Source organism: Fringilla coelebs, assembly GCF_963513975.1.
Source record: "Fringilla coelebs genome assembly, chromosome: 2".
NCBI lineage: Eukaryota > Metazoa > Chordata > Aves > Passeriformes > Fringillidae > Fringilla > Fringilla coelebs.
The window spans coordinates 72130551-72152876 of NC_140029.1; the positions used below are offsets into that span (position 1 = coordinate 72130551).

The window sequence follows — 22326 nt, forward strand, 5'->3', positions numbered from 1 at the left end:
TTTTAAATTTATATGTTAAAACGGAGCTTCAGACTCCTTTGCTTGTCAACAAACAAGGTATGCAGCAGCCTGTATTGTGATAAGGTATAGATAAAACTCAATTTTCTGTATATATGTATATGCCTGTGTGCATATGCCTCATTTGAAAAGTTTTACACCCATTTGTCATTAACCCTTTATAAAAGAATTGTGTGAGCTATGCTTTGAGAGAAGACCTCAGGGTACACTTCCAGTTCATGTTTTTTGGAATTACAAATACAAGGAAATTAGCAATATGTATACTAGGAAGTTCGTTAAATTAGGTAATGCTAAGGGCATTTATTAAACTTAAGCCTTGAGATTATGTCTGGCTTTTATTTTTAATCACAGCACTTAATTTCAATGAGGCAGTACTAAAAACGGGTTTCAGGAAATAAGCAGATACTACAATGAGCTGTCTTTTGCATCTGCTCTCCCTTTGTTCTCTCCAGTCCCTCTCCAATTAGTTTTTTCCCTTGCTTATTTCCCAGCTGCATCAGTGCTCCAGTTGGGTTCTCATTTCATCAGCCAACAGAGCTTGCACTGACAGTGGGGAGGGGATAGCAAAGGGCAGGCTAGCTGGAATGAATGAGCTTGGGGTCACTGGGGAGAGAGCATGACTACTGCTTTTTATGTCTGTACTAGATTATGCATGTATTAAATACTTGTTAAATCTGGACCATTCTGCGCACAATGCTTAAAGACATAAGGCTTGAAGTTCACTCAGACACACTCAGTGTTTCCTATTACAAAGTGCCCCCCCTATGCATGATTGCAATGAGCCCTCCTTCTCCTTTGTCTCAGAATTCCACTTATTTCCAGACCCTCAACTTGAGAGAATGTGACACTTGGCATATGTTTTTTTGCTTTTACTGCTCTGTGGTCTGTTTAAAAGGGAAGAAGAGGTGGGTTGGAGTGTGCCCATATAGGTATTATTAAGGTAAAAAGTGCTTCAAGTGAGGTCCTTATGTAAATTGTGTTTTGATTATACATATAGACAGCCAATCTTAAAGAAAAGCAGATGGATGAAAGTAACTTTTCTTCCCATATTTCTTGAAAACTATTTGCATATCTTCAAGCCTGCTGCTGTTCTTTTTTTGCTGTATTCTAAAAGAATCACACAATGGGTCAGGTTGGATGGGACCACAGGGGGTCATCTGGTCCAACCTCCCTGCTCAAGCAGAGCCATCCCAGAGCACGTGGCACAGGGTTGTGTCCAGATCTTTCTTGAGTATCTCTAGTGAGGAAGGCTCCACACCCTCTCTGGGCAATCAGTACTCATTCCAGTTGTAGGTCATTGCACCATGAAGTTCTTCCTCATACTCAGCTGGAACTTCCTGTGTATCAGTTTCTGCCCATTGCCTCTTGTCCTGTTGCCTGAATCCTTGGCACCCCAAAGAAGAGCCTGGGTCCACCCTCATGACACCCTCCCTTCAGATACATGTGGATGTGGATGAGGTCTCCTCTCAAGGCTGATGAGGCCCAGCTCCCTCAGCCTTTCCTCATAGGAGAGATACTCCAATGCCTTGATCATCTTTGTAGCCCACTGCTGGACCCACTCCAGGAGCTCCATAAATTTAAACCCATAATCGAAGACCCATAATATTTTCTTGTTCTAAACAATTCAAGTTATTTATCAGGGGATTAAAGCTACTTGGGGCCTATGATTCTAGTGTCTTTTTCTAAAAAAAAAGTTTTTTAGCATCTACTGTGAGATGATTTATCTTTTGTTCTTCTTTCATTTTGTTAATCCTTCCAGAAGTTCAGCCAGTATACTAATACAGAAAACATTCCCATGATGAGAATAACAAATTAGAGCCCTGCTTCAGACTAGTCATAAGATAGTTTTTTTGAAACTTAAGGATACCAGTATTTCTTATTCAGTTCATGCTCCATTGGTAATAGACCTGGTTTGATTAGTCTTGTAAAACTGACACAAAAGCATATTATAACAGGCATAAATCTCCTTGCTAGTGGTGATGAAACAGGAATTTCAAATAGTAATGCTTTCTTTGCCTCTATTCTTGCCTACATCAAGTATCTCTAATTCTAATGTTTAAAGTATGATAAATTATGTATGTTAGATATTTCAGAACCCTTTCAGTTCAGGAGATTGGTTCTTATTCAAATTTGGAGCCTGCTAAGAAGGTAAATTAATTCTTTGAAATTTTCTTTCTACTAACTGTGGAAGAACAAGATTCTGTGTTTGTTTGTGTCTAATGAACACACCCACAATTCGAATTAAACTGGATATTTGTTTTTGATTTCACAAAGACCAAAGCTGTGAAAGCTGATTTAGTTTTAATGCTAAAGTAAGAAAAGGGGAGAATGAGACTGACCCTTGGCACAATAATTTTAAGTATTGACAGCAGATCTTGAAATCTGTAGATCTTTTCAAATCCACAGGTCCGTGTGAACATTCCAGAGTTATGTGTTGTATTTTATGTAAACTTTTCAAGCAGAGTTCTAAGAGACATAGAATGGTAGCTGCTGTTTTAACTCTTTTTTTGGTTAGAGTACAAATAGGTGAAAGTAGTTTTTTAGTCCCAGTTTTTCTATCAAAGAAAAATTCCTTAGACCTGCTTTAAAAAATAGTTGGAAAAATTGCTTTCTTACTACTCTCTGATTCTAAATGTATAACTTTTTAATTTGTCAGAAGATACCCACTGAAAGCCCTAGTCTGCATATGCACATGATTGCTTTGCATGCTACTCTGTTCTACCATGATGATTACCATGCCGGTGATGTCTATACAGTAACACAAATAAATGAGGCTTTGCTTAAGTGTGGAGCCTTTTTTAAAATGATTTTTCTCTTTTATCATGGTGTGCTAGATCACTCTTTCCTGGCCTGGAGGGAAGGTTACTCTCTGATGACTTGAAGCCTGAGGTCCTTGCTGCTTTGAAAGAAGCCGCCAAAAGCCGAGGTAATGTGTCTTTTGTATTTTCTTACAGAACTTTTAATGGTTCAAACAGAACTAGCTCTAAACCTAAGTTTAAAGTAATGTCTCTTGAAGTTGAGTTTCCATAAATAAGACAGTCATCTAAAAAAAACCCCATTAAGATATGATAGACTTCTTTGAATTGAAATGACACAAATGAAAATAATAAATGAACAAAAAGGCAAAGGAAGAAGGATGAAAATTTTTGATGAAATTTAGCGAAATGTATTCAAGGGTGAAGAATTCTATTCAAATAGTATTCTTCCACTTAAGACAGTCTTAATTCTGTTTTATATTTATAGTATTTGCATATGCAATAGCTGTGTCATGGTTTTAGTACTGTGGATCATCTTTTAACTCACAACTGCAGGTGATCAGTACATTTGTTTTAATCCAGATTAAATCAGTTTAAGTATCTAGCCTCAAGCATACTGTAGATCAAATAATTTCATCATGTGTTTCCTGATTCTTAATTCATGGTTTATGGTTATGTCAGTGTGGACCTACTGAAATACTCCCAATCATGATCAAAAGACATGGTGAAGGAATTTGTTTTATCTGTAGACAAGATATGTCGATGTTTAACTGTCCTCACAATAAATTTTTTTTCTGGTATCTATTCTTCTCAGAGTTTGTCTGCACTGCACTTACCTTTCCACCCCTGTGTTTACCATTTGATTGATAAATTTGAAGCCTAAATCTCAGAAATATTTTCATGTAAACACAATTCACAAATCAAGCCACTTGTTAGTTCACCATATACTAATACTATTTAAAAGTAAGCGGTTCTTCAATGTCTAGAAAATGTACTTTTCAGGAAATATTTTTTTTAGTTACTTGATTCATCAGAATTCTTTCTTAGACTGAAGATGTTAGAACTAGATGTAGAATATTGTTATTCACAGTCTTGATTTGATTTGCTTTTCTTTATATCCTTTATTATGATCTTCAGTCATTTAGTCTCTGTTTCTTCTATGCTTTCGCCTTCAATAATTTAAATCTTTCCTCTTTATTAATCCCTTTGCTGAGTTCTAAAGCTCCTCCTTTTCCCATGTTTTGATCATTTCTTCTTTATCAAACACAAAAGAAAAATAAGGTAATCCTGAGGCAAGATGATAAATTTTTAAACTATAGCAACCTATGAAAAAATTAAAATAATTGAGTAACGTTTTGCATAGAGTAAAACATGTAAATATTTAATATTAAATGTATTGAATATATTAAATCTGTGACTTTAATTAAATATGAAGGACATCAAGTCTGAAATTATTACAAAGAAAAACCTTATTTAAAAAAGCAGAATTTTCAAAGTCCTATCAGCATATTATTAGATGAAGGATGCTGTGTCTTTGAATGCATTAGAATATACTTAATTTTTTTTTCTCTACTGTTAATTTCCCTCTGTACTATTTTTAAACAGGATGTAAAGTTGAAAGTAATGACTACTTTAAATTGTGTTTCCAGACAGGGAATATTCATGATCTAGTATAGAACCAAAAGGAGCTACTATTTAATTGTACCTGTTAAGAAATGGATATATAAAGGTATCAAGACAACCACAGTGAGGTTAGAGGGATGAAGGTTTCATGCAAGACAGCAATGTTAGTATTGAAAAATGCCTCTTCTGTGTGATGAAACCTTGAGCTGATTTTTGAAATGTACTTTGTCAGACAATTTCCTCTGAGTGAATGTCACAAAGCAGTCTAAAAGCAGGCTTAAATTAAAAACCAGAGCAAAACAGCCAAAACAAAATACAGATATGCTTGAATGCATCTTAAACAGAAAACACAGAGATGACAGAAACAGAAAAACCCCTGTGTGTTATTAAACCAGTCCCTTGCTGAGTTCTAGGACATTCCTTCCCTTGCTTAGTCTCAGAACTGCAATGAAGTATTTCTACTCCTTTTAGTTACTGGGGAAATTTTAGGTCACATTTAAGTCTTGCTTTTTATTGCATTTAAGTCTCTCTTTTATTCTGGCAATTTGGATGATATTTTTCTAGGGACTTGTTCTTGGTAGTACACCTCCCATTCATTAGAAGAACTTATTTTTGTAAATAAATATGGCAAATATTCTTCTAAATGTTCTCAGAATTATTAAATACTATTAGATAATCCTTTTCAAGATTCAGGTGTCCTACTTTTCATTCTCCCTCTTCCTAAATTATTCTTCACTCAATGATTCTGCGTAATTGTACAACTGCACTATCATAAAATTTGTATGTTACTATAAATAATAAGTATTAGAGGGGGTTTTGACAGGTTTAGAAATCTTAATCTGACAAAGATTTTTTTTATATATCTGTAGAAATTACATCAGAGAGATTTCTGCTGCAATTGCAGAAACAGAAATTTTTTATATTATTTCTTTGAGACGGGATGCAATTGTTTTTATTGTGCTGTTCAAAGACAAACAGATCTTTTACTCTCCTAAAATGTGAACTGTATTTGTCTAGTTAGTAACTGTTTCTATACTTAGTGTATTAATATGTAGTTCACAGGATGTTTTCTAAAAATAATTTGATTATATTCTAGCCCAACAGCTTCTCTGGGGATTTTCAGGTATGGTTATTAATTGAAGATGTACTGGTTTGGACTGAAGCTTGATATTTGTGTGAATTTGGTGATTAGTTTTTCTCATTGCCACAGCTTTCTTGTAAAAAACTTGCCAAATAGTGCTGTCAAGAGATAACAACCTAACATAATTATAGAAAGATTTCTAAATACAGCTGAGGGGAAAATGCATATTGATGAAGAAAACCTTGTAATTATGTTACATGGAAATAATCAACATTTTCATTGGTTTATTTATATATATTTAATAATTTTACATGCAGGAAGATTTCTAGTACTTTAAGATTTCCTGTATCTTACTGTTTTAAAACCAGTATTTTTAACTTCTCAAATTTAAAAAATGGGGTTTAAGTTGAGCTTTTAAGTAGATTCTTATCTTCCATGGGCCCTTTCTGCAAGTTTTCCTCGCTTTTACAAGGCTGATGTGTTTACCTGTTTTTCTGTTCAGTAGAGCTATCAGAGTCTGTAGCTCTGTAGGTATGAAGTGAAAGAAGAGAGATTTTTTTTCTGAAGGATGTCTTTAACTGTCTCAATCTTTATTTGGACTGTTGCCTTCAAGAAAATGGCAATGTTATCTAGATGTGTGATGAAAGATCTGAAATTCAAAGAGATGTCTTGCTTTCACTTCTGTCATTATTTCACTTCTGTCATCATTTCTGATGCGTTGGGAGGTAGTGGTATTTTTTTATTCTGTGCTGTTTTACTCCGAGAAGTTCTGTAGTTTTTAAGTATAAACTTCCCTAATGATAATTAAGACATGAGTGTAAAGATATATTTCTTTTAGTGAGAACTTCAATAATAAGAATAAAACCATATAGACTTAGTTTCAGCACTTCCTACCAGAGTCTAGTTATTTGTCAGTTTTAGTTGTAAGAGCAGCTGTACCTGAACCACTTTGCTATATCTAATAAATAATCTTTCAAATCTATTTGAACATTTCCAATTATAGACAAATAAAGGATTAGATTTTTATTTACCGCTAGGCAAATAAGTTGGGTAAAGAATTAACTAAGCAAAAAAAAAAGTTTGAAGTTCAATTCTAAATCTCTAGTTGCTATGTGTGCCTGAGAACTTTCGTGTTAAACTAACAAATATAATAACATACTGATAATTTTCAGTTTGTTTATATTTTCATACTAATATGGAATGTGTTTTCTTTTAATTAATTCCTGAAAGTAAAGGATGCTGGTATATGCAGTCCTGGTTAACAAACATTTTTTTTCTACAAAAAGACAGGGCACAGATTAGACTTTTTTCCGCTTCTTTTCTTTTTCCTTTGTCCCCTGAAGCCATTTGCTAAGTAACTCTGCTCTGTGATTTTCACAGCTTTTCCCTTTGCTGTAATTTCAGGGAGGCCATGCACTCAGCTGCAGCTCCTGAACCCAGAAAGGTTTGCCCGGCTCATTAAAGAAATTATGAACAGCGTGTGGCCTGGGAGAGATGTGGTTGTACAGTGGTATCCAGGCTTGGAAGAAAAAAAGCACCCGTCAGTTTCCTGGCTGAAGATGGTCTGGAAGAATCTATACATACATTTTTCTGATGATTTGAGTGTGTTTGATGAAATGCCACTTATCCCCAAGACGCTGCTGGATGAAAATCAAACCTCGATGGAACTGGTTAGATTTAGGAATCCATCCCCCATCATTCTGGAAGACGAATCTGAGACTCAGCTCCCAGAATATTTAGCTGATATTATTCAGAAAGTTGGTGGAGTTGTACTTAAGAAACTGGATATTTCTATCCAACATCCACTTATAAAAAAATATGTGCATCCATCATTGCCAAGTGCTGTTTTACAAATAATGGAAAAAATGTCCTTACAGAAACTATGCAATCAGGTTGCATCATTCCCACCGACACATAAAGATGCTCTTAGGGCATTCTTAGCTAGTTTAACAGATGCAAATGAAAAAGAGAAGAGAATTATTCAGGAATTGCTAATATTTAAAAGAATTGAAAAATCATCTGATGAAAGCGTCCCTGTTTTTACTGGGCTAAAAGGTAGTAAGGTTTTACACCACACTGCCAAAATTCCTCCTGGTGTAAGGTTTTCTGTTCCAATAATTGACAGCAGCGATGAAGCAACTATTCGCTTAGCTAATTTGTTGAAAATAGAACAGCTAAAGAGCACAGACTGCTTGAAGTTTGTTATAGAAGACATAAGAAGTGATTTTTATTCATATGATGAAACAGCACAGATAATGCAATGGGTTCTTGAAAATCTGACTTTTCTGAAAAATGAGAATACAGATGTGATAGATTGGCTGACACCACTAAAGTTTATTCAGATCTCACCGGAAAAGATAATGTCAGCAAACGAACTCTTTGATCCTGAGGTAGAACTTCTGCAACATTTGTTTTATGCTGAGGAGGAAAGTTGCTTCCCCCCTGTTATTTTTACATCCTCAGATATTCTTCATTCACTGAGACAAATAGGCTTAAAAAATGAAGCCAATCTTGATGAAAATGATATCTTGAGAGTGGCAAAAAAAATTGAAAGTTTACATGCTGACTCTGACACCAATCATGATTTGCTGTTAAAAGCTAGAACGCTCTTAACAATATTGAACAAAAACCATACGCTGCTTCAATCATCTGAAACAAAAGCTGCAATGAAAAAGATAAAATGGATTCCTGCAAGTAAGGAAAGGCCTCCAAATTATCCAGGATCCTTGGTCTGGAAAGGAGATCACTGTAATCTGTGTTCACCACCAGAAATGTGTGATATATCACACGCAATTTTAGTTGGTTCCTCAGTTCCTCTTGTGGAAAATGTACTGTTGGATATAGAGAAAGCACTTGGCATCCCCACCAAGCCCAGCATAAAGGCAGTCTTGAAACATTTCAAGGTGGTCGTTGACTGGCATAGTTCTAAAACCTTCAGTGATGAGGACTACTATCAATTTCAGCATATCTTGCTTGAGATTTATGGATTTATGCATGATCATCTAGAAGAAGGGAAAGAAGCTTTTAAAGCCCTGAAATTTCCCTGGGTTTGGACAGGTAAAACATTTTGTTCCCTCACACAAGCAGTTATAAAATCAGTTCCTGATCTTGATCTCCAGCCTTATCTACATTATGTTCCAAAAACTATGGCGAAGTTTCACCAGTTGTTTAAATGTTGTGGTTCAATTGAAGAGTTAACACCAGACCACGTTTCTATGGTCATTCAGAAAATCTATCTGAAGAGTGAGCAGTCTCTCTCGGAACAAGAGAGTAAGCAAAGCCTTCACATTATGTTGAGCATCATAAGATGGCTCTACAGCAATCAGATCCCCGCGAGTCTGCATACGCCCATGCCGCTCTACAGTGGCAAACTTCCTTATAAACTTGCAATGAAGCCAATTCATGAGTGCTGTTACTGTGACATCAAAGTTGATGACTTAAATGATCTGCTTGAGGATTCTGTTGAACCCATAATTTTGGTGCACGAAGACATACCAATGAAAACCGCTGAGTGGTTAAATGTCCCATGCCTTAGCACAAGACTGATTAATCCAGAAAATATGGGGTTTGAGCAATCTGGGCAAAGAGAGCCTCTGACTGTGAGAATTAAAAACATATTGGAAGAATACCCTTCCATTTCAGATATCTTTAAGGAGCTTCTTCAAAACGCTGATGATGCTAATGCAACGGAATGTAATTTCCTGATTGACATGAGAAGAAATATGGATATAAGAGAGAACCTTCTGGATCCAGGAATGGCAGCATGTCATGGTCCAGCTTTGTGGTCATTCAATAATTCTGAGTTTTCCGACTCCGATTTCCTAAATATAACTCGATTAGGAGAGTCTCTAAAAAGGAGTGAAGTCGACAAAGTAGGAAAATTTGGACTGGGATTCAATTCTGTTTATCATATCACTGATGTTCCTATTATTTTGAGCCGGGAATTCATGATTATGTTTGATCCAAATGTCAACCACATAAGTAAGCATATCAGAGATAAATCTAACCCTGGCATCAAAATCAACTGGAGTAAGCAACAGAAGAGACTGCGAAAATTTCCAAATCAGTTTAAGCCATTTATAGGAGTTTTTGGTTGCCAGCTACCACTGTCAGTAGAATCTCCGTATAGCTACAAAGGAACACTTTTCAGGCTGTCCTTTAGGACTCAGCAGGAAGCTAAAGTGAGTGAAGTCAGCAGTGCATCCTACAATACAGCAGACATTTACTCTCTTGTGGATGAATTTAGCATTTGCGGTCACAGACTGATAATATTTGCTCAGAGTGTAAATTCAATGGTTTTGAAGTACTTGAAAATTGAAGCAGAGGATCCCGGCGTGGCACAAGATGTTGTCACTATCAGAAAAAATCTGTGTTCTTCCAAAGCCTTGAGTGCACCAAACGTAAGTGTTTTAAAGGAAGCAGCTAAACTCATGAAGGTGTGCAGCAGCAGTACTAAAAAGCTTCCCACTGAAACACCAAAGTCATCATGTATCCTGCAGATAGTGGTAGAGGAATTTCACCATGTGTTCAGGCGGATTGCTGATTTACAGTCTCCACTTTTCAGAGGTACCGAAGATGATCCAGCTGCTTTCTTTGAAATGGCTAAATCAGGACAGACAAAAAGATCAGGTGATGAATTGCCACAGAAAACAGTAGATTCAACAACATGGCTTATATGTTCTTGCATGGATGTTGGAGATGCTTTGAAATTTTCTTTGCATGAAAGTGGACGAAGACTAGGCCTAGTTCCTTGTGGTGGTGTAGGAGTGTTGCTGTCTGAAACCCAGGATCAAAAATGGATTGTGAAACCTAATTGCAACAACATAGGTGAAGTATTCTGCTATTTACCTCTGCGAATAAAAACAGGCTTACCTCTCCACATAAATGGCTGCTTTGCAGTTACTTCAAATCGGAAAGAGATCTGGAAAACAGACACAAAAGGAAGATGGAATACAGTATTCATGAGGCATGTTATTGTAAAAGCCTACATAGAAGCCCTTTGTGTTTTACGTGACATGGCAATCAATGGTGAGCTCGTTGACTACAGTTACTGTGCAGTGTGGCCAGATCCTGATTCAGTTCACGATGATTTTTCTGTTATTTGTCAAGGGTTTTATGAGGACATAGCTCATATGAAAAGCAAAGAAGGGATCAAAGTGTTTTCTGATGGTTCGTCTTGGGTTTCCATGAAGAATGTAAGATTTTTAGATGACTCCATACTGAAACGGCCAGACGTTGGGCCGTCAGCCTTCAAGATCTTTCTGAAGTACCTTAAAAAAACTGGTTCCAAAAATCTGTGTGCTGTAGATCTTCCATCCTGGGTAAAGACAGGATTTGAAGAAGCGGGATGCAAATACATATTACTGGAGAACACTTTCTCTGAGAAACAGTTCTTTTCTGAGGTATTTTTCCCTAATATTCAGGAGATTGATCCAGAGCTACGTGATCCTCTGATGCGTTATGTTCTCAATGAAAAACTTGAGGAGTTCTCAGGAATTCTTCGTGCTACTCCATGTATTCCCTGTTCATTGGACGGACATTCATTAGTTACACCATCAAGACTGATCCATCCTGAAGGAAGAGTTGCAAAGTTGTATGATGCTGAGGACGGAAGATTTCCTTATGGTACCACTCAGGATTATCTTAACCCTGTTATTTTGGTTAAACTTGTGCAGTTGGGAATGGCTAAAGATGATATTTTATGGGAAGATCTGATAGAACGTGCAGAGTCAGTAGCTGAGATTAACAAGACTGATCATGCTGCAGCTTGTCTCAGGAGCAGCATTATATTGAGTCTTATTGATGAAAAATTAAAATCTAGAGATCCTAGAGCTAAAGAATTTGCTGCAAAATGTCAAAACATTCCTTTCCTTCCTTTCCTTAGCAAACCAGCAGGCTTCTCACTGCACTGGAAAGGCAGTGATTTTCAGCCTGAAGCAATGTTTTCGGCAAATGATCTTTTCACTGCTGATCATCAAGATATAGTTTGCCTCATACAACCAATTCTTAATGAAAATTCCCACTCTTTTAAAGGTTGCGGTACTTTGTCATTAGCCGTCAAAGAATTTTTGGGTTTACTTAAGAAACCGGCTGTTAATTTAGTCATAAATCAGTTAGAAGAAGTTGCAAAGTCATTTGATGGAATCACGTTGTATCAAGAAAACATCACTAATGCTTGTTACAAATATCTGCATGAAGCAATGTTAGAGAATGAATCAACAAAAGCCATGATAATTGAACAGCTAACAAACTGTAGTTTTATTTTGGTTGAGAATGTGTATGCTGATCCATCCAAAGTGTCTTTTCATTTGAATTTTGAGGCAGCACCCTATCTCTATCAATTGCCTAACAAATACAAAAATAGTTTCCGTGAGCTGTTTGAAAGTGTGGGTGTAAGACAGGCTTTCACAGTTGAAGACTTTGCTGTAGTTCTGGAATTAATAAATCAGGAGAGAGGGACCAAACAACTAACAGAAGACAGCTTTCAGCTCTGCAGGAGAATAATTAGCGAAGGAATATGGGGCCTCATTAGAGAGAAGAAGCAGGAATTTTGTGAGAAAAAGTACGGTGAGATATTGTTGCCAGATACTCGTCTTGCACTTCTGCCTGCAAAATCTTTGTGTTACAATGACTGTCCATGGATAAAAGTTAAAGACACGACTGTTAAATATTGTCATGGCGATATTCCAAGAGAAGTTGCAGTGAAGCTTGGAGCAATACCAAAACGCCACAAAGCTTTAGAAAGATATGCATCAAATATCTGTTTTACTACCCTTGGAACAGAATTTGGCCAGAAAGAAAAACTGACTAGTAGAATTAAAAGCATTTTGAATGCTTACCCTTCAGAAAAAGAAATGCTGAAAGAGCTCCTTCAGAATGCAGATGATGCAAAAGCTACAGAGATCTGTTTTGTGTTTGATCCTAGACAGCATCCAGCCGACAGAATATTTGATGAGAAATGGGCACCACTTCAAGGACCAGCACTGTGTGTTTACAACAATCAGCCTTTTACAGAAGATGATATTCGGGGAATCCAGAACCTTGGAAAAGGTACAAAAGTAGGAAATCCCTGTAAAACTGGACAATATGGTATAGGTTTCAATTCTGTTTATCACATTACGGATTGCCCTTCTTTCCTGTCTGGCAATGATATACTTTGCATCTTCGATCCTCATGCGAGATATGCACCAGGTTCAACATCAACAAGTCCTGGCCGCATGTTTAGAGATTTAGATGCAGATTTCAGAACACAGTTCTCAGATGTACTGGATCTCTACTTAGGAAATCACTTTAAACTGGACAATTGCACAATGTTTAGGTTTCCTCTTCGAAATGGAGAAATGGCGAAAGTATCAGAAATTTCGTCAGTTCCGTGCTCAGATAGAATGGTCCAAAATCTTTTGGATAAGCTGCGTACAGATGGAGCAGAACTCCTAATGTTTTTGAACCATATGGAAAAAATTTCTATTTGTGAGATAGAAAAAACAACAGGAGCACTGAATGTCCTGTATTCTGTACAAGGCAAAATCACTGATGGAGACAGACTGAAACGAAAACAATTCCATGCATCTGTGATTGACAGTGTAACTAAAAAGAAGCAGCTAAGTGAAATACCTGTACAGCAGATTACTTACACAATGGATACTGAAGACTCTGAAGGAAATCTCACCACTTGGTTAATTTGTAACAGGTCAGGCTTTTCTGCCATGGAAAAGGTATCCAAAAGTGTGGTCTCAGCCCACAAGAATGAGGACATTACTCTTTTCCCTCGTGGTGGAGTAGCAGCTTGCATTACTCACAATTACAAAAAACCCCACCGAGCATTCTGTTTCTTACCCTTATCATTAGAAACTGGATTACCTTTCCATGTGAATGGACACTTTGCTCTGGACTCTGCAAGAAGAAATCTGTGGCGTGATGATAACGGTGTTGGAGTAAGAAGTGACTGGAATAGTAGTCTAATGACAGCGCTGATTGCACCAGCCTATGTTGAGCTGCTGATTCAGCTGAAGAAGAGGTATTTTCCAGGCACTGACCCTACAGTATCAGTGCTGCAAAACACACCTATTCATGCTGTGAAAGACACTTTAAAAAAGTTTTTATCCTTTTTTCCAGTCAATAGACTAGATATTCAACCAGACTGGTATTGCTTAGTGAAAGCAGTTTACAGTTGCATTTATGAAGATTTGAAGCGTCTTTTACCTGTTATGAGAGCTCCAAATGTTGATGGTTCTGATTTGCATTCTGCTGTTATCATCACATGGGTTAACATGTCTACTGTGAACAAAGGCAGACCATTTTTTGACAATTTGCTACAAGATGAATTGCAGCACCTCAAAAACACAGAATACAACATCACAACACGGAAGACAGTGGCCGAAAATGTTTACAGACTAAAGCATTTACTCTTAGAAATTGGATTTAATTTGGTATACAACTGTGATGAGACTGCAAATCTCTACCACTGTTTGGTAGATGCAGATATTCCTGTCACCTATGTGACACCTGCTGATGTCCGATTGTTTTTGATGACATTTTCTTTTCCAGACTCTAACTGCCACATTGGAAAGTTACCCTGTCGTCTTCAGCAGACAAATTTGAAACTGTTCCACAGCCTCAAACTCCTGGTTGACTACTGTTTCAAAGATGCAGAAGAAAATGAAATCCAAATTGAGGGTTTGCCACTCCTCATTACTCTTGACAATGTTTTGCAAGTTTTTGATTCAAAGCGACCAAAGTTCTTGACAACATACCATGAATTAATTCCGTCACGGAAGGATCTCTTTATGAACACATTGTATTTGAGATACAACAACATTCTGCTCAGCAGTGAAGTAGCAAAAGTCTTTGATATCAAAAGTTTTGCTGAATTGTTATCATCTGTGCTGCCTAGAGAGTATAAAACTAGAAATTGTATGAAATGGAAGGAAAACTTTGCCAGTGAATCTTGGCTTAAGAGTGCTTGGCATTTTATCAGTGAGTCTCTAAATATTAAGGAAGAGCAAGAAGATACACAAGCAAAATTTGATGGTGTTATTGAAACTTTGAAGGACTGGACTTTGCTCCCAGGTGTAAAGTTTACTGTCTCAGCCAATCATCTGGTTGTGCCAGAGTGTGATGTCTTGCTGCCACTCAGCATCATGCATATAGCCGTCTTTCCAAATGCTCAGAGTGATAAAGTCTTCCATGCTTTAATGAAAACGGGCTGCATTCAGCTGGCATTGAACAAAATCTGCTCCAAAGACAGTGCTTTAGTGCCTTTGTTGTCGGGACGTACAGCAAACATAGATAATCCTTCCAGCATTCTGAAAGCCATACAATATATGGTACAGACATCAACTTTTAAGACTGAAAAGTTAGCAGAAAGTGACTTTGAGGCTCTCCTAATGTACTTCAATTGCAATTTATGTCATTTGACATCTCAGGATGACATTAAAATTTTAAAGTCTCTTCCATGTTACAAATCAATCAGTGGCCGATACATCAGCATTGCAAAATATGGGACATGCTATGTCCTCACAAAAAGCATCCCATCAGTAGAAGTAGACAGATGGACACAGTCAACTTCATCAGCTTTTCTTGAGGAGAAGGTTCATTTGAAAGATTTGTATACTATGCTTGGCTGCGTCTCTGTGGATGATCTTGAAGTGTACTTGAAACATCTTTTGCCAAAAATTGAAAGCCTGTCTTACGATGCAAAATTAGAACATTTGATCTACTTAAAGAATAGGCTAACTAGCATTGAAGAAGCTTCAGAAATGAAAGAGCAGCTGTTTGAAAAGCTTGAAAGCATTTTGATCATTCATGATGCAAGCAATAGGTTAAAACCTGCAAAGTACTTTTATGACAGGACTGTTAAAGTCTTTGAAGTTATGCTGCCTGAAAAATTCTTTATACCTCAAGATTTTTTTAAGAAGCTAGAGCAACTTACAAAACCAAAAAATCAAGCGGCGTTCCTTCCATCATGGGTAACTTTTCTGCGACATATAGGATTGAAATTCATCATTTCACAGCAGCAGTTACTGCAGTTTGCTAAGGAAATCAGCATGCGAGCAAATACAGAAAACTGGTCTAAAGAAATGCTACAGAATACTGTTGACGTTCTCCTCCATCATATATTTCAAGAAAGAGCTGACCTTTTTTCAGGAAATTTTCTGAAAGAATTGTCTTTAATTCCTTTTCTGTGCCCTGAGCGAGCTCCAGCAGAATTTGTGAGATTTCATCCTCAGTATCAAGAAGTTAATGGAACTCTTCCTCTGATACGATTCAATGGGGCACAGGTGAACCCTAAATTCAAGCAGACTGATGTGTTGCAGCTGCTGTGGACATCATGTCCTATTCTTCCTGAGAAAGCAACGCCTTTAAGCATCAAAGAGCAAGAGGGGAGTAGTCTTGGTGCACAAGAACAGCTTGAGCAAGTTTTAGCCATGCTGAATGTTAATTTGGACCCTCCTCTGGACAAAGTTATCAATAACTGCAGGAACATATGCAACATAACAACTTTGGATGAGGACATGGTGAAAACTAGGGCAAAGGTCCTAAGAAGCATTTATGAGTTTCTTAGTACAGAGAAGAGGGAATTCCGCTTTCAGCTTCGAGGAGTTTCTTTTGTAATGGTGGAAGAAGGTTGGAAGCTCCTTAAGCCTGAGGAGGTGGTAATAAACCTTGAGTATGAATCTGATTTTAAACCTTATCTCTACAAACTTCCTTTAGAACTTGGTACTTTCCATCAGTTATTTAAACATTTGGGCACTGAAGACATTATTTCAACAAAGCAGTATGTTGAAGTTCTAGGTCGCATATATAAGAGCTCGGAAGGAAAGCAATTGGATCCCAATGAAATGCGCACAGTTAAAAGAGTGGTTTCAGGCCTCTTCAAAAGTCTTCAGAATGATTCTGTAAAGGTTAGGAATGACCTTGAGAACATGAGAGATTTTGCCCTTTACCTTCCCAGTCAAGATGGTAGGTTGGTAAAGTCCAGTATCTTAGTTTTTGATGATGCACCCCACTACAAAAGCAGAATCCAAGGTAACATTGGTGTGCAGATGCTTGTTGATCTCAGCCAGTGTTACTTAGGCAAAGACCATGGCTTTCACACTAAACTGATAATGTTATTCCCTCAGAAGCTGAGGCCTCGCTTACTTAGCAGTATACTTGAAGAACAGTTAGATGAGGAGTCACCCAAAATTTGTCAGTTTGGAGCGTTATGTTCTTTGCAGGGAAGGTTACAGTTACTGTTGTCTTCAGAGCAGTTCATCACAGGACTCATTAGGATTATGAAGCATGAAAATGACAACGCTTTCCTGGCTAACGAAGAAAAAGCAATACGACTTTGCAAAGCTTTGCGAGAAGGTTTGAAAGTTTCCTGTTTTGAGAAGCTGCAAACAACATTAAGAGTTAAAGGGTTCGCTCCTATTCCCCACAGCAAAAGTGAAACATTTGCTTTCTTGAAGAGATATGGAAATGCAGTAATATTGCTTTACATACAGCATTCTGACAGCAAGGACATAAATTTCCTCTTAGCATTAGCCATGACCTTAAAATCTGCAACTGACAACCTGATTTCTGATACCTCATATTTAATTGCCATGCTGGGTTGTAACGATATTTATCGGATCAGCGAGAAGCTTGACAGCTTAGGAGTGAAGTATGACTCTTCTGAGCCATCAAAACTTGAACTACCAACACCTGGCACTCCCATACCAGCTGAAATTCACTATACCCTTCTAATGGATCCAATGAATGTATTTTATCCTGGTGAATATGTTGGTTACCTCGTTGATTCTGAAGGTGGTGATATATATGGATCATATCAGCCTACTTATACCTATGCAATCATCGTGCAAGAAGTAGAAAGAGAAGATGACGAAAGCCCCAGTTTTCTAGGGAAGATTTACCAGATTGATATTGGATATAGTGAATATAAAATAGTGAGCTCCCTTGACTTGTACAAATTTTCCAGACCAGAGGAAAGCTCTCAAGGCAGGGATAGCACACCTTCTACCCCAACCAGTCCTACAGAATTTCCAGCACATGGACCGAGGGCAATTCCACCTATCTTCACTGGTAGAGACAGCCACAAAACAATGTCCTCAAAACACCACTCTCCAAAAAAGATAAAGTCAAACTCGTTGCCAGAAATATTAAGAGAAGTGACATCTGTGATTGAACAGGCTTGGAAGCTTCCAGAATCTGAAAGAAAAAAGATTATTAGGAGGCTGTATCTTAAATGGCATCCAGATAAAAATGCAGAGAATCTTGATATAGCTAATGAGGTTTTCAAACATTTGCAGAATGAGATTAACAGGATGGAAAAACAGGCCTTTATGGATCAAAATATGGACAGAGCGTCAAGGAGACCATTTTCATCTTCTGCTTCTCGATTTCAGTCAGATAAATTTTCATTTCAGAGATTTTACACTTCATGGAATCAGGAAGCAACGAGCCACAAATCTGAAAGGCAACAGTACAAAGAAAAGTGTCCCTCCTCCACAGGGCCCTCTTACTCCCAGCGCTTTTTCGTCCCACCTACATTCAGGTCCGTTGGCAATCCCGTGGAGGCACGCCGATGGCTTAGGCAGGCCCGAGCCAACTTTTCCGCCGCACGAAATGACCTTCATAAAAATGCCAATGAATGGGTGTGCTTTAAGTGCTACCTTTCTACTAAACTAGCCTTGATTGCAGCTGACTATGCTGTGAAGGGCAAGTCAGACAAAGACATAAAACCAGCAGCCCTTGCACAAAAAATAGAGGAGTACAGTCAGCAACTTGAAGGACTTTCAAATGACGTTCAGACCTTGGAGGCTTATGGAGTAGATAGCTTAAAAACTAGGTATCCTGACTTACTTCCTTTTCCACAGATTCCCAATGATAGGTTTACTTCAGAAGTTGCCATGAGAGTGATGGAATGTACTGCTTGCATCATAATAAAACTTGAAAACTTCATACAACAAAAAGTATAAATTATTCGAAGAGGTTAGGGGACTGTTTTATCAAGAATTAGGTGTTTCAATGGTGGCACACAAATGCAGTTGTGGAGATTATGGAACGTCCAAGAGGTTGCATGGTGCCAAGCAGTTTAGAAGTGTTGTGCACAAAGGTGGATTGTACCGAGGTACCTAGAACTGAAATTTACTTAAATGGGATTTTTTTTTTCCTTAACTGAGCCTGCTGTTAAGCAAACTGTAAAACCTGAATATTTTTTAGAATTTGCAAGGAAATTGAGCTGCAAAAATTAGATGTATGCACAACATTGTGATTAATTGGCATATTATTGAACTGCACTTTAAATAACCAAAGCTTAGCTTTCTGTTAGATAAAGCCTGTAATTATAACTCCTTATTAGATTTATTTCACTTAATGTAATGTTTCTGAAAGGATAATGTCAGTTTTCAATGTACTAATCTTAAGACTGGACATACAATGAAATGGGAAATGGGGGGGAAGTTAAAATAACTTTGGAGATATTGCTCCAAAGCATATCTGTATTCTTTTGCATTTTGTGGACATTCATGTCACTCATAGTAATACTCTTATCAGCTGGATCTGATTATAAATTTGCTGCAGCATCACACTGTAAACATTTAAAGGATAGTTTAGTACATGTAAATTGGTAGTTATTTTAATGCTGAATAATGATACTTGATTTAACATGGCACTTCATGTCATGCATTGTTTGCATTTACTTTGTTATAAAATAATTATTTACTTTTTTTTTTTAGAACCTGTCATCTTTTGTTTGATGAAACAGCATGTGGATGATATAAAATCTGTGAACATTATTATATGGTGTTTTATGATTTTTTTTGGAACACCGAAACTCAGTTTTCAGATGCCTAAATGCTTGAGTTCCTTTTTTTCCCCTGCGTGTGTGCCTTTGTGTGTGTACATATATATATATTTTTCCACAAACATTGGTAATAGTACAATTCAGTAACTCATTTTTGGTGTACACAGAGCACTGGTTTTTGTTACTTGTTTAAAGGTGCTGCAATATAATGCTGGTTTTATTTTGTTATTCACTACAGCCCTTGAGAAATCTGACTATTAGCTCACACTCTTTGTTTCATAGTTTGTAATACTTTTGGTAATGTCATGCAGTATGTTCAACATTAGCTTTTTGTAAAAAAAAAAAAAAAAAAAAAAAATGGAAGGATAAGGCTAAATGAAAGTTTTGTTTTTTTTTTGCTGGATCAGCCACATTAAACATAAATTCAAACATTTTCCAGTGGCATGCTGTTACACTTGTCTACTTGACAGCACAGTGAAACTGCAATTTAACTTACAGAATACAAAGGAAAATAACAGCAAGCTTGCTGATACAGCTGATATAGCTGTGATAGTGTTGTAATACAAAAACAAAAAATCTCAATGAGGTCTGCCTCAGTTTTGAGTATATTATAAAGGCCTTGTTCTCAAAGAAATGTGACCATTGGAAAATGATACTGCTTCTGATTGTGGAGCCTGATTATTATTATTTCTGCTATTAAATTAAGTGCCATAAATTTAATAAAGAAAAATGCACACATATTTCAGTCCAATGTGTTTTGGTTTTATAATGTAAGCTAAAACCTTACCTATTATTTGAAGCTTTTCTATAGGTAAATACACAATCTTTTTTTGATTAATTCTAAATAATTGTACAAATATTAAAATACTATTGAAAAGGAAACTTGCTTTTTTTTTTCAATGACAAATGTTTGCAGTTTTCTCAAACAAATTGTACATTTTGCTGGTTTTTTTGCAATAAATAGCATGTAAGTAAAACACAAATCTTGGTGTGCCATGAAATAAATCAGTTTAGTTAATTCCCTATGTTCTTAAAATAGATTCCTTTGTGGTTCTTGCTTTGTGCATTAAGTCAGATGAATAGTCTTCAGGGTAAGCAAAATACTTGAAAAGGAAACAGTTCTCATGCTTTTCATTTTAAATGGAGCTAAAACATAAGGTCTCATGGAAGTATGCAAAAGTGTAACAGGAGCACCATGAACACTCTCCTGTGTCTATTATGTGAGCTCTTGAGGAAGAAAATCTTCTAAGTGTATAATTGTGTTTTATAAGCAACTTATGTTGCCTTACCAGTATTATTATAAAGAACTGTTAAAATGGCTGTGCAGAATCACTAAACTATTCTAACTTTAATTTTGTTTAGTCTGTATATTCTGTTGAGCACTCACACTGACAGAGAAAATGGTCCCAGTTCTTAAGAAGCTCATGGTCTGAAACAATTTTAAACTCTGAATCAAGTTGAGAAAGAAAACTGGAATGACACAGAAAAACTAATTAATTCTGTTATTCCTGAATTGAAACTAACAATAAAATTTACAGATGGCTGCAGAGGGACAGGCAAGAGAGGTGTCTCAGTTGGAAGTCTCATAGTTTCTAATTTGCTTAACTCACTGTAACAGCTAACACAAATAAAGAGGCTTTGTGAGACCGGGAAACCATATTCTGACAGACCATGATTTTGTAAGTGCCATTTAATTCCTGATTAAAAAGAAAAACAAATAAATAAAATGCTTAATTGATTCTTCCTTTTGGCTCAGCTGGGAGACTTGACAATGTGTCTAAGTCAGCTATGGAGGCTTAGAACAGTTATGATGCGATGGTTCTGTCCTAAGGGTCTGTAGAAGTAAATGTTAGCATGTAGGTTCCACGAAAATACATTTAGCAAGTAATTCTGCACATTAAATGAGTTCTCATTGCCTTCCACAGGTACCAGCAGTTTATCTAGAAAAGCAGCTTCAGTGTCTGTCTCCCAAAATTACAGTTGAGGAGTTTAACAAAAAGTTAGTGGTCTAGGAAGCTGATTCAACGATACATAGAGCAGCTTAAATCTAAGGAACTGCAGTTGGAATAAGCCTTGATAGGCTTGTTGCTATCTTGTGCTTTAAAAGCTTTCTGCTCAAACAATGAAGTGTTACACAGCTATTCAAAAAAGCACAGGACACTTGCCTCAGCAATTAGTGACAAGAAAAAATACTTTTTGTTTGTTTGTGGATTTGTTCTGTATTTGTTGTTGTTTTTTGTTAAGGACATAGATTTTTGTGTAGCTGAGTACCAGAAGAATAAATGGTTTATTGTGTAAAAAATGCAGTTGTACAATATTTGTACTCAAATCATTATCAGTAAAGTTACTGTAATGATTTGTGAAATAGGATTTAAAATTTACTATAAGGATGGCATTCACTTGGTACAGGTATACTTGGGTTGCTTTAAACAAAGCTGTAATTAAATCTATTATAATTTCTCCAGTTAAAGTAGAGGAATGTAATACCACCTTTGAGATTTTCTGTTGCTGGATCTAAACTCTTTGAGAAAGGCTGCATTGGTCCTGGGGAACAAAGGCAGAACTAATAGTTCAAAAATAACTAAACCTGGCAGCCAAAGTAAATGTTTTCATTTGAGGAAGACACACATTTTTTTTGTCACATGAAGGGTTTTGTCAATGAATTTTTGATCAAAACTGTTTATCTTTTCTTTGGTTTGTTTTCTGGATGATTAATTCAGTAGCACTGCCATTTCTTTGTTTACTTTCACCTACTACTGATTAAGACAAAGATGTCCAAGGAAACCTAATTGTAAAGCATTTTCCAGATTCTGCTAAGTAAATTTTTAGCTGGGATGAAGAATTGTGTTCATATTTTTAAATAAAGTACATTTCACATTCTTAGTCTTGTAAAAACAATTTTGTTTTAAAAATGAAAACATTAATTTAAGCTATGTTTCATTTGAATACAAAAGCAGAAGCAGATTGTTCAAAATGTATAAAGTTTATTCAAGAACTTGGTTTCCAATTCTTGCAATTTCCTTTTGCATAAAGCTATACAAAGATAGACAACTGCAAAT

At 36.6% G+C, this 22326-nt stretch overlaps 1 protein-coding gene across 1 annotated transcript in view; it reads left to right on the forward strand.

Annotated features, from left to right (window-relative positions):
* Window positions 1-20258, forward strand: part of SACS (sacsin molecular chaperone) — a gene marked incomplete at its 5' end in the record, with an annotated part of 39003 nt that extends 18745 nt beyond the window's left edge. Inside the window, 2 exons of the mRNA XM_084226965.1 lie at window positions 2853-2944; window positions 6883-20258. Of these exons, the coding sequence (XP_084083091.1) occupies window positions 2853-2944; window positions 6883-18440 (11650 nt within the window). The 3' untranslated portion in view covers window positions 18441-20258. The remainder of the gene's footprint in view (window positions 1-2852; window positions 2945-6882) is intronic.
* Between the last annotated feature and the right edge of the window lie 2068 nt (window positions 20259-22326).